At 38.4% G+C, this 16,279-nt stretch overlaps 1 protein-coding gene across 2 annotated transcripts in view; it reads left to right on the forward strand.

Moving 5' to 3' along the window:
- The first annotated feature begins 16,140 nt into the window (after positions 1-16,140).
- DIPK2B (divergent protein kinase domain 2B) overlaps positions 16,141-16,279 on the forward strand; it is a 37,909-nt gene continuing 37,770 nt past the window's right edge. Inside the window, exon 1 of one of the 2 annotated variants that reach the window (XM_042460875.1) lies at positions 16,141-16,274. In XM_042460875.1, coding sequence (XP_042316809.1) covers positions 16,234-16,274 — 41 coding nt within the window. In that variant the 5' untranslated portion in view covers positions 16,141-16,233. The remainder of the gene's footprint in view (positions 16,275-16,279) is intronic. The other variant, XM_042460874.1, reaches the window with a different exon arrangement.

The raw sequence follows: 16,279 nt of genomic DNA on the forward strand, positions 1-16,279 counted from the left end.
TCCCTAGTGATGCCACTGTCTAGAGAGAAAATATAAAACAACACAGCATTATCCAGCACTTTTTCAATATTTTTAAAAACTTTGTGCTTTTAAAGGATTTTTTTTTAACTTTTCATAGAATCAAAGAGTTGGAAAACATCACAAGGGCCATCCAGTTCAAGCCCCTGCCATGCAGGAACTCACAATCTAAGCCATTTACCCTCTGTTTAAAGACTTCCAAAGAAGGAGACTCCACCACTCTCTGAGGGAGAGTGTTCCACTGTCGAACAGCTCTCACTGTCAGGAAGTTCCTCCTAATGTTGAAGTGGAATCTCTTTTGCTGTAGCTTGCATCCATTGTTCCGGGTCCTATGCTCTGGAGCAGCAGAAAACAAGCTTGCTCCATCCTCAATATGACATCCCTTCACATTAACCGTCTCTTGTCCAAGCTAAACATCCCCAGCTCCCTAAGTCGTTCCTCATAGGGCATGGTTTCCAGACCCTTCACCATTTTAGTCGCCCTCCTTTGGACACACTCCAGTTTCCTTTTTAAATTGTGGTACCCAGAACTGGACGCAGTATTCTAGGTGAGGCCTGACCAAAGCAGAATACAGTGACACTATTACTTCCCTTAATCTAGACATATACTTCTATTGAGGCAGCCTAAAATCCCATTGGCCTTTTTAGCTGCCACATCATGCTGTTGACTCATGTTCAACTTGTGATCTACTAGGACTCCTAGATCACTTTCACATGTAGTCTCATTCAACCAGGTGTCCTCCATCCTATATCTATGCATTTCTTTTTTTTAATTTAATTTAATTTAATTTTTTTGCCCTAAGTGCAGTACCTTACATTTCTCTGTGTTGAAATTCATTTTGTTATCTTTGGCCCAGCTTTCTTATCTGTTCAGGTCATTTTGAATTTTGATCCTGTCCTCTGGGATCCTCTGGATCCTGCCCTATTCCTCCTAATTTGTTGTCATCTGCAGATTTGATAAACATGCCCCCTATTTTTTCATCTAAGTCATTGATAAAGACATTGAATATCACTGGACCCAGGACAGAACCCTGTGGCACCCCACTGGTCACTTTTCTCCAGGATAAAGAGGAGCCATTGGTAAGCACCCTTTGGGTTTGGCCAATCAACCAATTACAAATCCATTTAACAGTTGCATTGTCTAACCCACATTTTACTAGCTTGTTTGCAAGAATGCCATGGGTGACCTTGTCAAAAGTCTTACTGAAATCAAGATTTGCAATATTCAAAGTGTTGCCTTCATCTACCAAGCTGGTAATTTTATCAAAAAAAGAGATCAGATTAGTCTGGCATGACTTGTTTTTCAGAAACCCATGTTGACTTTTTGTGATTATAGCATACCCTTCTAAATAATACAGAGCACTGGTGATGCAGTTTTTAGATGCCTGTACTATAGCCACTCACTCATAAACCATAAGATTGTGAGTTCAATACTAGCCAGAGCTCAGGCTCAATTTAGGCTTGCATCCTTCCTAGGTCACTAAAATTAGTACCCAGCTTGTTGGGAGCAATTAGCTTACACATTGTAACCCACTTAGGGAGTGCTTAAGTGCACTGATAAGCAGTATAGAAATGTACTTGCTGTTACTATTGCTAAATGTCCACAGACTCTCTGTTTAATAATCTGCTCTAGGATCTTTCCTGGTATTGATGTCAGAATAACTGGGCGATACTTGTTGTGATCCCCCCCCCCCCCCCTTTGAAGATGGGAACAATGTTTGCCTTCCTCCAATCTGCTGGGACTTCTGTTCTCCAAAGGTTCTCAAAGATTATTGCCTATGGCTCTGAGATTTGCCAGCTCTTTTAATATCCTTGGATGTAGTTCATCTGGTCCCAGAGATTTAAATTCATTTAGATTAGCAAGGTATTCCTGTATTACCTCTTTACTTATTTCCCCCTTTGTGTCCACTACTCCATTTTCCTCAGGTTGAGCACCCTTTTCCTTTTGTGAGAAGACTGAGGCAAAGAAAGTGTTGAATAATTCTGCCTTTTCTCTGTCCCCGTTAGCATTTCATCATCTTGTCCACGTAGTGATCCTACCATTTCCTTCTTCTTCTTTTTGCTGCAAACATACCCCCAAAAGCCCATTTTATTGTTCCTAACCTCTCTAGTGAGCCTGAGATCATTCTGAGCTCTAGCTTTTCTGACTTTACCCCTACATGTGCTTGCTATTTGTTTGAATTCTTCTTTTTGTATAATAAGATTTCAGCTGTCCTTTGTTTTAATTTGCTGAAATTGGTCTTGGGTCCCATGGTGGGAAAAAGGTGGAATATCAACTAAATAAGTAAAGAAAAATCATTAAAGTTAAACTCCCAGTAAAAAAGAGGAAACACTAAAATTCTGTCCTGAAGAAGCCATTGAAATTTCCACTGGCTAGTCTGGTACCCAGCTTCTTTCCTCACATTTAACATGCAGTCCCATTGATGCTGGAGATTTTTTTTTTCTAGGTCAGTGCTCTTACTCCATCCCCCAAGTAGCTGGTTGCCTGGCAACTCCCCATGCTTTATGCCCTCTTCTTCTGAGACTGTCAAGGCAGCCAGCCAACATGTTGAGCTTTGACTCCCAAGATTGTTGTCCTCTCCTCCTAGATCCTACTAGGTTGCCTTTTCTTGCTTCTTTCTGTAAGAGTCACTACCACTTGGTAGCTGGCCACAAAGTGCCTCTTAAAAGGAAGTGCCCAGAACAGTTCTAACAAACATTCTCCAATCTGCCAGTACAATTGCGGAAGCATCGTTCATAAAAATGCCAGTTTCCTGTGTCACAAAGGAAGGCCTTCTGCCCACCAGATATTAATTTATACAATCCAGACTGTATTGTACCACGCTGCAGTCTGTTTTTGTGATTTTCTCTGCCATTAAGGGTACCTTCAAGGTCTCTCTGAAAAGAACACTTAGATCTATATATTTCTTTAAGTACAATATTTTATGTATTTTGATAAATACATATGCGCCGCATGAACCTATATGTAGCAACATGGAATAAATTTCATTAAGAAAGATTAACATCAAGAAATAGAACTTGCAGTTGAAACCCACAGGGGCAAGAATTTGCTTCTTTCCATCCTGTTCTAAAGCATATTCTTTATCAGAGCTAATGTACATCAGGGGTTGACAACACATCATCAATGGACTACATGTGGCCCACGGGACACTTTTGAAAACAACAACACCGAAAAACCCTGGGGCCTTTAGAGTTTTTGCCAGCATTGCTTCCACCATGTTTTAGCAAGTTGGCACTCACTTTGCCTTTAAACAAAGTAAGGTGCCTGGGGAGCACACAGGGTGTTTTAGGACCCAATTAGCACTTCTGTGAATCCCCCAGATCACTAATCACCTTCTAAATATGGTGTGTGCTCCCTGTGCAACTTGTTTTCCAACATGTTCCTTGTTAAAAGCAAAAAATAAATTAAAAATGGAATGGTTTTTGCCAGTAATAAGGCAAATATGGTCCAAAATGTTCAGGTCCAACCTATTAATTGAAGGACCATATCCTTCTGTATGGACCTACTTGTGTTTTGAGATCTTCTGCAGAGGCCCTGCTCTCTGTACTGCCACCCTCACAAGTAACAGGGGAAAGAGAAAACGGCATTCTCAGTGGCTGCTTCCAGTGACTCCCTGGATCACCCTTTTTCTGACAAAAAAAAAAAAAAGTACATTAGCTATCCTGGAAAGGTGTATCTCTCTCCTTACACTGTTTAATACCCCCCTCCAAAAAAACTGCTATTCAAAAGAAGTGGCACTCCAGCTATTTCTGGGCTGTGTCTAGTATCTCAGCACCCAATAAGTTCAGGAGTTGACACTATTGAAGGTCCCCCAGATCTTACTGCATCTTTGGTCTCAAAATCTCCTTGGTGAAAGTTGGCACACGGCTTCTTCACAGATGAATATGACAGGTACCTGCTCGGTGTTTGCATCATGCACTCATGCATTTCCATTAAAATTTTCTTCTGCAGGAACAGGAACTTCATGAAAGTCTGGAATTCAGTGCTTGAAAATTCTACACCATTTGTTGACATGTTTCTATCAATGATCTGCTACAGTTCAGAAATTAGAGCTATGATGCTGCAAATTGGCAATTTACAATTCAAAAGAATACTCTTTCAAGCTATAGTGACAAAATTGCACAGAGATTTTGGGATATGTGCTGGACCAAGGACTTTTCAGCACCCCTCAGAATTTCTTTTCAATTTTGGTAGGCTATTAATTTTTAATGATGTTTTTGAAAACTGTTGCAATCTATCTTGAGTTTCAATCGGTGGGGGGGGGGAGTGGAGGAACATTAATGGATTGGTCCTCTAATGCCAGGCAACTGCCCACCTCATGCTAAAGAATAAGAAGAATTTTACTCCAGATCAAAAATACATTCAGCACCTGCAGCTGCAGAACTGACTCTTTCTTCCTGATACCTTAAAGTCCATGTACTGTGGATGCTGATACCTATGTGCATATCGCAAACTCAGAGGTCTGTCTTATCAGTTCAGAAGCAAAATGAGGCCAGCTAAAATTAAAGTTGTGGTTTCTACATACTAAAGGGATTCCCTAAGAGAACTTTTTAGAAAGAGATACATGGTTACAATTGCATAGTGTGTGCTATAACTCCTTGTACATTATGCCTTGTTGCTTAGAACTACTTTCCACCTTCAGGCTTCATACAAGCCTGAGGGGAAGACAGCCAGCCTGAAGAAGGAGATGCTTTAGATTTTTATAGTGGGAGCTCTTGGTATGTACTTCTGTCTGTATGGGAAAAAACAATCTATTAATTTATCTTGAATGTATAATAGTATTGTGAAAGAAAAACTTGTTTTGACCTTTTTTTTTTTTTTAGTTAAGAGAAAGGCTAGCTTTTGACTTGGAAGGAGACAAAAAAAAAATATTTCCAACAACAGTGGATTCTTGCAAGAGCCAAAAATGCTTATTTTTTTGAAGTGCTCATACTGATAAATCTATATAGAAGTTTCTTCTCGTTTGAAAAGTCAGTAGTCTTGCCCCTAAGCATTCCCTCCTTGTATTTTGTGGGTTCTTTAAACAAAGAGATTTTTTTAAAAAATTAAAAACTCAAAAAATGGCCAACATATCCAGCATATTTGATGGAAACTCCAGGATTCTCAGGTGGAGATCTTTAAAATCACCTGCTAAACCATTTATTTATGTCTAGGTATGTAGGTGAAGTGTAGTCCTGAGGCCACATCCCTCCCTCAGGTTATTCTTGCAGCCCTTGAATCCCCCCCCCCATCACCCAGTGACTCCCTGGATCACTCTTTTTCTGACAAAAAAAGTACACTGGCTATCCTGGAAACATTGGCTATCCTGGAAAGGTGTATCTCTCTCCATACACTGTTTAATATCACCCAAAAAAACTGCTATTCAAAAGAAGTGGATATCTGGGCATAAAATGGGTCACTGGACCCAATATATTTTCCTACACTGAGCTCAACAGTAGAAGGACTTGGACTAATAGTGTCTACTCCAGTCACTCCTTTCCAGAAACTGCATTGTTACACACACACAAAACTCCTGTTCCAAGTCATAAACCAAGCCACCATGGAGCCAGGACCAAGAGCAATCCCACATGTTCCCTCTTCATATCCACTAGCATAAGCTGAGAGCCAATGGACTATGGAAAGGTAAGTGCAGTATTAACACTGTGAGTACATGAAGCAAATGAACCAAGCCAATGAGGGCAAAAGTAAAAGATATGTGCAGACATGAAATGGTAGAGAAATGGGAAGACACTGGAAGAAAATGTAATATCTTTATAAACTTTATAACAATAAGGTCTAACACTAGTAGGCAAGGGATGTGATTTATATTTTTTAATAAATAACTACTAAAGTGTTTTTATTGAATAATTTGATTTATAGTTTCTTATTGTTTCTTGAAAGTAATTGTTCAAGAAGCAAAATGTGAAAAAAATAATTCAATTTTTATTCATTTCAGTTTTTAATACTAAGATATTACCTTATTAATATAGCTTATATTAAAATTGAGCAAGCATAATGAAGTTGTTTTGATATGAGTAGTAATATGTAAATATGATTAATGAATTGTATTAATGTGTGTACTGAAAAAAGTGAACTCCAGAAAAGTCTCTTCCTTCAGTTTTACTTATTCTACCCATTCTGTAGAATACACATTCTGTAGTATTGTCTTAAGTGCAAAATACACTGCAGAAATAATCCAGTTTGAGACCACTTGAACTGCCCTGGCTCAGTGCTAGGGAATCCTGGGAAATGTAGTTTATTGTGGCACCAGAGCTCTCTGACAGAAAAGGCTAAATGTCTCATGAAACAACAGTTCCCAAAATTCCGTAGCATTGAGCCAGGGCAGTTAAAGTGGTCTCATACTGGGTTCTTTTTATGCAGTGTGTTTTGGACCTTAGTGACTGACTTGATGAAGGATGTCAGACCCCAGCTAGCAAACCCCTCCCTGCCATCTATCAAGGTTACTGACCATGGGGAAGAGGCATATTGGCAAGTGTAGTCCAAAAAGGTAACTTTTCCCAGATCCGGCCACCATATACTGGAAGAGCATGCTTTTGATGTTGAAATTTTTTGTTGTTGTGTGCCTCCAAGTCATCTCCAACTCATCTTGACCCTAAGGCAAACCTATCATGTTGGGTCACATTGACTCATGGTATGTCCAAAGTACAATAGCCTCCATTTAGTCAAGTTGACTTCTAGTGTGAGCTCAAACCTGTAGGGAAAAAAAGGATTGGGGATAAGCTAAATTTATCATTTACAGGGTTGTCACTTAGGAACACAGGGAACTACCTTGTACTGAGTCTTTGAATCCTCTAGCTCCTTGCTGTCAACATTAACTGTGAAAAGATCTCCAGGATTTCAAACTGGGGTTTTTTCCAGTCTTCTGCTGTGATGATGAGAGATTCTGGATGGCAAGCATGAGCTGTACCACTGAACTCCAGCAGGAGCCAAATACAGTACACGGGCTCACCATACGTGAACTTGAGGTCACATGGACATCAAGCCCTAATATAGTGTATGGGGCATGCGGCGGCATGCCCCATTCTAATGAATGAGGCTTAATCATTTGCAGATCCCCTGCATAAGAGAAGGGCACATTGTACAAGATTTGGCTACTCATTACTGCCAATGCCATTTTGCCAGCATGTGCTTATGCTATAGCCTGGTGCGGGAAATTAGGACTGCACATTCAGACATATGTCTTACTAAGTTAAATGGGTCTTGCATTTAAGAAAATGTACATAAATAATCTAGCTCGCTCACTCTCTATTTGTGTGTGTGTGTTATTGGAGGAATAGAGAAAGATTGTACTTTATATTTATTTAATAATGTAAGAATACCATTCGTTGTTGTTGTTGCGGTGGTGGTGGTGGTGGTGTGCCTCCAAGTCATTTCTGACTTATGGCGACCCTAAGGAAAATCTAGCATAGTATTTTTGGTGAGATTTGTTCAGACGAGGTTTGCCTTTCCCTTTCCCTGAGGCTGAGAGCATGTGATTGGCCCAAGCTCACTCAGTGGTACCCTATGGCCAAGTGGGGATATGAACCCTGGTCTCCAGAGTTGTAGTCCAACATTCAAACAATTACACCATCTTGGGTCTCACTGTCATGTAATTTGTTTCCCTGCTTTGAGTTACATGCAGTAGTGAATGCAGTTACTACAACAGAAGGAGGGTGGGTGGGAGATTTATATTGAGAAGTGGAAGCAAAATATGGGAATATGATGTTAAGAGGGTAGAATCTGGTCTGCTTTGGCACTTGCTTTGAAATGTACTTCATGGAGAGTAGATAGGCAAGTGGCAGCACAAAATGAGGCAAGTGAGGTGGGCAGGAAATGAGGGATGTAGCAGAAAGAAAGAAGGAAGCAAAGGGGTGAGAAGGGAAGATGCAGAAGAAGGGAAGACAGAGAAGAGAGTGGCAAGGGAGTTTTTCGCATGCAATTTTCACACCAACCTGGGCATGGGACGGGATCGGACTTCTTTTTCCTCTGTGCACAGGTTGTTATACACCCCTTCCTGCCAGTCTGTAGAACCCCTAAGATGCCACATGAAGATCTGTTTCTTTTCCAAGGAAATTTAGCAGATGTTTTAAATACTTTTAGAATTTTTATACTGTTTTTATTCTTTTTGCTTGTTTTACTGTCGGTTTTATTCTAGGCTTCTTGTTTTATTTTTATTGCATTTTGAATTTTGTGTTTCTAAGGTACAATGGGTGAGAGAACCTTTAATTATTGGATAGTTTAAAACTGTAAATAAATAAATGTACAGAATACACGACATTCAACATCCAAAATGGGACCAATAAAGGAGCCATGAGAAAGAAGTGTGCAAAAAGCCTTTAAAAAGCAGAACTTTCGAGATGGAAAGGAGACCTGAAACATACTCCAATGGCAAATAAGCATGTTTAGAAGCCACAAAAATGGAACAAAAATGGGGAGTGTGCATGCAGTGTCCTGCTTGTAGGAAGTGGCTGGCTGAAATCCTGAACAGGAGCACTTCACCTAGGATGAGGCATACTGCAGCATTGTGATGCAGGTTCTATTTTCAGAGTTCAAATGCCCCTGCTGGAGGTTCCAGCATAGAATCAAGACCTGAAACCCACCACTGAGAATTTTTGGATTACTTCGCTGTGCCTGCACCTGCCTATGCTTCCCTAGGAGGAATCAGACAAAAAGAGTTCTTGAAACAAAACAGTGTTTATTGTTTGTTTCATTGAATTGGCATGTGGTATCTATTTTTGCTGAAACTGAAGAACAAACTGGAAGCAGCAGATGACACTGGCTGTACCACTGAAGGCTTCTTCAGCTACCATTTCCATGGAAACAGAAGTAAGGGGTTTTTTGTGGTTTTTTTGAAAAAGTTAATTATTATTTATTATTATTAACCTTTATTTATGAAGCGCTTGTACATAGAAGTTTTTTAGAAGTTGCCTTTTCCTTTCTGTCACCTTCCTAGTTCTGCTGCCAGTCAACAGAAGCTCAGAAAGTCCCTGTGAAAATGGAGACTGTGGTATGCAATGGTATATTTTTAATATCTTCCCCCACGGGAAAAATAGTGTTATATGCAGAAAATTATTCAATAACCCTGGTATAAATTATAATTTCCTCCATTTTTAAAAAATCAACAGAAATCAGCTACAGAGGCTTCTAAGGTTAAGCATAAGGCTTCTCACTGTGTCTTTCATGTCTAAACTACATGCTATGTTAACTGCATGTAGTATGTGGTGTAGCCTCTCTTGTGCATTTACTTATAAATAAGTCTATAGATCTTCAAATGAACTAAGACCACCATGAATGAACCCTATATCCTGAGGCTTACATATTTGATCAGAGCATCTGCTGAAGAACACACAACCATGGTTCTTCACAGAAGGTAATTCAATGGGATTGGGTTCCTGGACTCCAATAGATATCAAAATTCATGGATGCTCAAGTCTTATCATATACAATGGCATAATAAAATGATGTCCCTTATATAAAATGACAAAATCAAGGTTTGCTATTTTGATTTTTTAAAAAATATATTTTCTAGCCATGGATGGTTGAATCTGTAGATGCAGAATCCATGGATATGGAGAGCCAACTGTATACCCCAGTACAGTTTGGCTGGATCTCAAAAAGGTTAAACCTGAAATATTGGAGTTGTAAGGAAAACCTAAGATTTTACATGCACATTTGGTAGGCTCAGTGGTATCATTGGGAGGTATAGACTGCACTGGGTGACATGCAGAAGAGGGGTGAAACCAGTTGGATTCTTCAGAGTGATGCACATACACTCTTTTCAGCTGCTACAGACCTGGGCTTCCTCCCAGGAAGAAAGTCCAGGGTTGGAGGAGCATGAGGGACACGCAAGTGCTCTTCCTGGCTACTCTGGCCTCAGGCTTGTCCTTAGGGAGAAAGCCGGGGGCTTGAAGAGCATGCTTGTCCTTTGATTCAACAATTTGGGCAAAGTGTGTATAAAGAGATAGCAACTATATGCAACTGGTTGAAGCTAGTACAAACATATATCTTCTTTCACTATTTCTAGGATCAAATAAATCTATCCTATAGAAAGAGCTAAATGACTTTCTCTGCCTAGGGGCAAAACTAGAAATACATCTTGAATGCCTTTGGAAAGATGCAACAAATCAGTCTTTTGGAAGAAAAGACATTGATCACTGGTCTTTGTGGAAAAGCTGACTATACACATGTAGGAATATGGCAGGCCCATTATAATGTAAATATCATGAGTAACTTTGGAAATTACTGAGTAATGTAACTATCATGGGTATCTGTGGAAAATACTGCATTTCTTATATTTCCTGCACTTCTTATATTTCTTATATTTCCTGTGTTGATTTGTTTTTAACGAAGGGGAAAAATGGGATTTATTTTATTGCGTTGTATGTTTTTTATTGTTGTAATGCCACCTCGCTCTTATAGGAGAGGCGGGGTAAAATTAAATTTTATTGTTATTGTTGTTGTTATTATTATTATTATTATTATTATTATTATGTTGGTTGCAGTTTATTGCTGTCTTACTGTCTTTTATTGTCACCCAGTGAGAGACTGCACAGCTATCTCAGTGCATAACTATCTCAGATTCAGAACAATACCCAGCCATTTTAATCTTTTCAACTTTAAGTTGCATTTAAGCTCTATTTTTATGCTGATCATATAATTAGTGAATTTTATTTTTTATCTTCTGAACTGACCTGTAACTGGAAGACCTGTCAGTTCTGTTTAATAATGATGATAGCAATGATAATGATGAGAACATACTCTTCTATTTTGAAATTATTCTAATATGTAACGAATTTATTATTCTTGATATTGCTCTTATTATTACAGTTGTTTATTGTACCCACCACCATTCTTCTTTTCACTATTTTGCAGTTCCCTTTTTATGTTTCCATCCCTTTTTACTTAACATGTTCATTTGTACTGTCTTTTTTTCATGAGTTCCTTCTCTTTTCCTGGTTGCAGTGTTAGTTGCTCTTTTTAAAATTTAATGGTACAATAAAAAAATGAATTTGGGAAAAAATACTGTAGTGCCACTAGGGAGGACTTCACAGAAAAAAGCCATGGCTCTATTGTTACTTCTGAAGGACACCTCAGTTAGTCTGCTGTATGTCAGTGGCTAAGTAATGAAGAAAAAACTAAGCCTGTGATTTTTGTTTTTAGATCTTTTGAACTTCTGACCGACAGCTGAACCAATAGCTCCAATCAAAACAGTGAAGGAACATCTGGTGTCATATACTTTTTGTTTCTCAACAAATTAACTGTGTTTTCATTCTAGACATAAAAACTAATTTTATCTAAAAACTAAAATATAACCACTCACAGTTATCACACAACCCATTCATCAGCCTATCCACACATATAATTCACTGCTTAATATCAACAACCTACAGAATAATCACTAAAGGTTGCTTTTAATAAGATATCAGATAACACCATTCTAAATACTGAAGAGAGATTTCTGTTATGACATAGCCCCATCCTGAACCCTTTTCTCAGCTAGATTCCAAACACAAGTTCCTTGGTCTTCTTTTTTTTTTTTTTTTTAATTTTAACTGTAATATTTATTTATTTATTTATTTGCATCTTGACTTTCACCTAGGAGTCCCCTAGAACTTCACCTAGACTAGAGTCTCCTATCTTGGAAGTAACTAGTAACAAATAAGTAGTTTGTCTTTATTTCTCCTAGCAGTGAAGGGGTAACTACATCACATTATGTCATTGTAACCTGATGTTGTTACTCCTAGTGCAATGCAATTGTAACTTTCAGTTAATTTTATTGTAATGGGATACAGCCTCATTAAATGGGAAAGGACAAATATCCCACATTTCAAGCACATTTGCTGCTACCTCAAGTGGTGGGAAAAGTTGCTGTAGTGTAATGCATATTTGTTCTCTTGAATCTATGATGGTACTTACATGCCTTCAAGTTATTTCTGATTTATGGTGACCCTAAGGCAAGATTTTCCTGGCAAGATTAAATCTATAATTTTAACTAATTACTTCTTTTAGAAATTAGTTTCCCAGACTCTGCTGCTAACTCCCATCTAGGAGAATTACAACCTCCTCTGGACACAGTCTCAACAGGTTGGTACCCTCACCCTCAGCCACCTAATGAGAATCCATTCACTACACCATATTGGTCTCAGTATGCCTTGTAGTCCTTTGAATGACACTGAATGCTCCTTGATAGGATGGAACACCAATACAGTCTATGAATGTTACTAGTCACTGCAAAGTTGGAAATAACAAAATAATGGAAATTGCTGATAGGACTTGATGGGATAGGAAGAGAATTGGGAAAATTGCTTTGACATAAAAAAAATTAAAAACTTTACAGAGAATAAAAGGAATCAATACCACACATGACTTTGCAACAAACTGTTACTACTTTATTAATTTTGCCATCAGACCCCTGATGGTGAATTTTTTGGAAAATCCTTTTATATATAAACTAACAATTGTGTTTGACTGCCGTGCTGTAATTATCTTTTTGTAAACAATGAATTTATAATTGTTGTATTGGCTACTGTTTTAAAAATATTATTTTTAAAAATATATTTTATAAATACCGTGGTATTTTCACTTTACACTCCTTTCTATGCAGTGATTATGTATGAGTTTCAGGTAAGATTCAAATCACCCCCAAGTAGGCTGATTTGGATTTTAGATATGAACCTCTGCTCTTACTATTGCAGCAGACCTGTCAGATTGAATCCATTCTTGACTCTTGCCCTATGATGCTCCTGAATTTACTGCTGACACCAGAGGTTTTGTCCAGAATGCCATCACACTATAAATTCACAAAAGGGTCCATAAATTAAAAAATGTAGTAGTTCTTATTATCCTGCCACATCACCATGCTACTACAATAATTAAAATCAGTGCTGGCATACGATGATCTAGGCTAAACTGGTAGGACATAACCAGAAGCAATTAGACACTGATTTAGACATCCTTTAGAACAAAAATGCATAAGTGAGGGTCACTTGGATTAGTCAGAAAGCAATTACATCAGTCTCCTTCCTTTATACAAATTTTCAGGGTGAAAATGTTGAAATAATCAGATGCTGAGAGAAACGAGATCAGTATAACTATTCATTTGGAGTTCCAGAGTAATAAGGAATTTGTACATTTTTAGGACAAAAGATGTATATTTTAGCATATTTATTTCATTGTCAAGCCAGGAGCAAAGCAGGTGGCAGCCACCAGCTATTAAATCAGGACTGAGAAAACTTTGTTGTAAGAGCTGTAGGTATTTTTCCCCCTCCATATTCCAAAAAGCAATAAAATGCTGTAGAGTAAGCAAACTGTTTGGGTTCCTGTCCAGCTTCATTCTGCAAGGAATAAAGCCTGAACAAATATGAAAGCAGCATAAGGCACTTGGCTCCCTGAAGCAAATGCAAGATGTCAGGAGCAAGCTGGTGGTGTGTGTATTTTTTCCCTACTGCAGCAGCGTGAGAACTGACAGGAATTGACTGCACCTTCTTACAGATACAAATCCCCTTCTGTAACAATAATATAAGGGATACAATAAATAAAGTTGTTGATATATATATATATATATATATATATATATATATATGCATATATATATATATATGCATATCCACAACCTAGATCCATACAGTGAACATTATTCATGAACCATAAATAAAACTCCTCAATCATTTGGTAACGTTAATGGGCCACACTATTTGCATGTGTAGTACCAGCATAGCATAGAGGTTTGAATGTTCGACTGTGACTCTGGAGACCAGGGTTTGATTCCTGCTTGACCATGAAACCCATTGGGTGACCTTGAGCAAGGGACATGCTCTCAGCCTCAGTGGAGGGCACTGGCAAACCTCCCCTGAACAAATCTTGCTAAGATACATTTGTCTTGGGGTCATCAAAAGCATACAACACACACACTGGGCAGCCAAGCAATGGTGTAGTGTTATTTTTTAGAAGGGAAAGCCTGTATCATGACAGTCCCTATAGTGATACATCTTTGTATCACTATACAAAGAATGCTTTGATTATATGCCCCTGCATGGTAGGAGTGTTAAACTGAATGGCCCTTGTAGTCTCTTCCAACACTATGATTCTATAACCATATATCTATCTGCCCATCTATCTATCATCTATCTATTGATCTATCAATCTATTTTCAATTCCATCTCCATCAGAAGGAAATCTTTTGTAAAATAATGGGTCTTGCCCACTAAAGACCAAGCAGCCTCAGAATACTTTGGATTACATAGCTCAGGAAAAATCTGTTATACTTCCAGGCAGGGATTCCAGCTAAACCTAGAGGCAATGGGAATTCCTAGATGGGTGACAAATTATGTGATCATCCATGCTAATCAATAGTTCTTGGTGCTTCAGCCTTGGTTACACTACACCACTAAACTCATCAGTTTAGGTGAGAAGAAATTAACATGTTGAAATATTGTTTATTGACAATATTTCTATCCAGTCCCATAGCATAATATTTCTGGGCATCTTACAATAAAATCAAGAGTGGCAGAGTGCTAAAATGCTGTTGAGTAGTGTTGTGTTGTGTTGCATTGCGTCTGGTGCCGTTTTGGTCACATTTAATTATATAATGTGTTTAATTTATATTATAAGTCTGATTTGAAAATCTGCATTAAAAGGTTATGCAAGCACACACATAAAAATGCCTTACGTCATGTAGCTATCTGGCCCAGCCAAATAACTATACAATACAGCCTCCATATCTGTAGAACCATACCTGCAGTTTCACTTACCCATGTCTGATAAAATATGTTCTCTTGAGGCATTTTCTGAGTTCTTCAGACATATTCTATGGGATGCTTCTGATGGAAGTTGACCACAGAGTCAAGCTGAAGGCCTAGAAAAGCCTAACAAGAAGTCTTTTCTCTAGGAATCTCTCCAGGAATCCAATGCAAGTGTATGGTCAACCTCTGCCAGAAGTCATTCATTTTAACAGGGCTTGTTATTATCTGTGGTTTTGCATTTTTATGGTAAATCCAAGAATGTACCCCTGTGGATATGGGAGTCATGCTGTTTTTAAAATCTCTCCACACAAACTATACAAGGCAATCTATCCTTGCTTAAAGTCATAGGAAAATATCTCGCCATGTGAGCAATTTGGAGGTGGTAGAATTCAGCTTATACCTTCCACAGACCATGCATGCAAATCCATGGTGGATAATGGCTTCCCTGTCAGTAGGGTAGTGACTCAGATTTTACTCCATGCTTTAAGGATTATTCAAGGGGCTGATATATCTTCCCTAAATAGGTTCAGTACCATGGACAGTTCCTTTAAATTTCAGAGTGAAATCTGGATGGGATTTCCCAGAGTAAGCACCACTAAGGCAAATACAGTATTTTACTCTCTCTGTCTTTCTGTATATGCCCTAGGCCATCTAGTGTCTTCATTTTCAAATAAAGATGATGTTGCTGGAGTTTATAATATGTTTTTCATGTTGCCAATTCATTGACATTCAGGCCCATTATTATCTCATTTTTATCACATAGTTTAGTGCTCATCCAAAAGGCACAAACAACAAATCACCATAGCGACCTAAGGCTTTTTTTTCTAAGATAACAATCTTGTGTGTTTGTTATACTGTTCTATTTAAATATATTTCCTCCCTTTTTATGCTCTTTGTTTGCATTTGGGTAGAAATCTGGCAATTGTTCCAGCAATTTCCTGCACTTATACTCTACTTTGAAAAAAAACAGGGGAAGCAGAATACCACGTCTTCTTTTCTCTTCCTTCATAAGATATATCGTTTCAAATCAACTGAAACGTACATGATCCTACAACCTTTTAAGCTCCATAAGTGTTCCAAAGAACAACATTAGGGTACTTGACAGTTCCATAAAATCCAGTTGTTAGGAGCACAGATAAAAGAATAAAAAGGTTCTTGTGAGCCATTTGTATTATATCGGGCTCTGTATTTTAACATACAAAGAGTAGAAAATGTCAGTGGGTGTGTAAGATGGTTTTTTAATTCTTAACTTCCCTAGACTGTAATTGTTGCCCATATCTGAAACAGTTCCTGTTGAATTTCATTTTGAATACCTTGGGCTCCTTGGACAGGATATCCTTTGTTTTTCTCCATCAGCATTATGATGAGCAAAGCTTTTGTTGTGCTCTGCATTTGGTGATGGGTGGGTCAACAGCTGCTTCTAGCAGAGGAAAGGTAACTATAGCAACAAAAGTTATCTGCATCCTCATGTATTTCCTTGTGCCCACCCCAGCCCATGCTCCTTCCCACTGAACCTCTGAAGCCACCAACCAGCTGGTAAG

This window comes from Sceloporus undulatus, chromosome 3 (genome assembly GCF_019175285.1).
Source record: "Sceloporus undulatus isolate JIND9_A2432 ecotype Alabama chromosome 3, SceUnd_v1.1, whole genome shotgun sequence".
NCBI lineage: Eukaryota > Metazoa > Chordata > Lepidosauria > Squamata > Phrynosomatidae > Sceloporus > Sceloporus undulatus.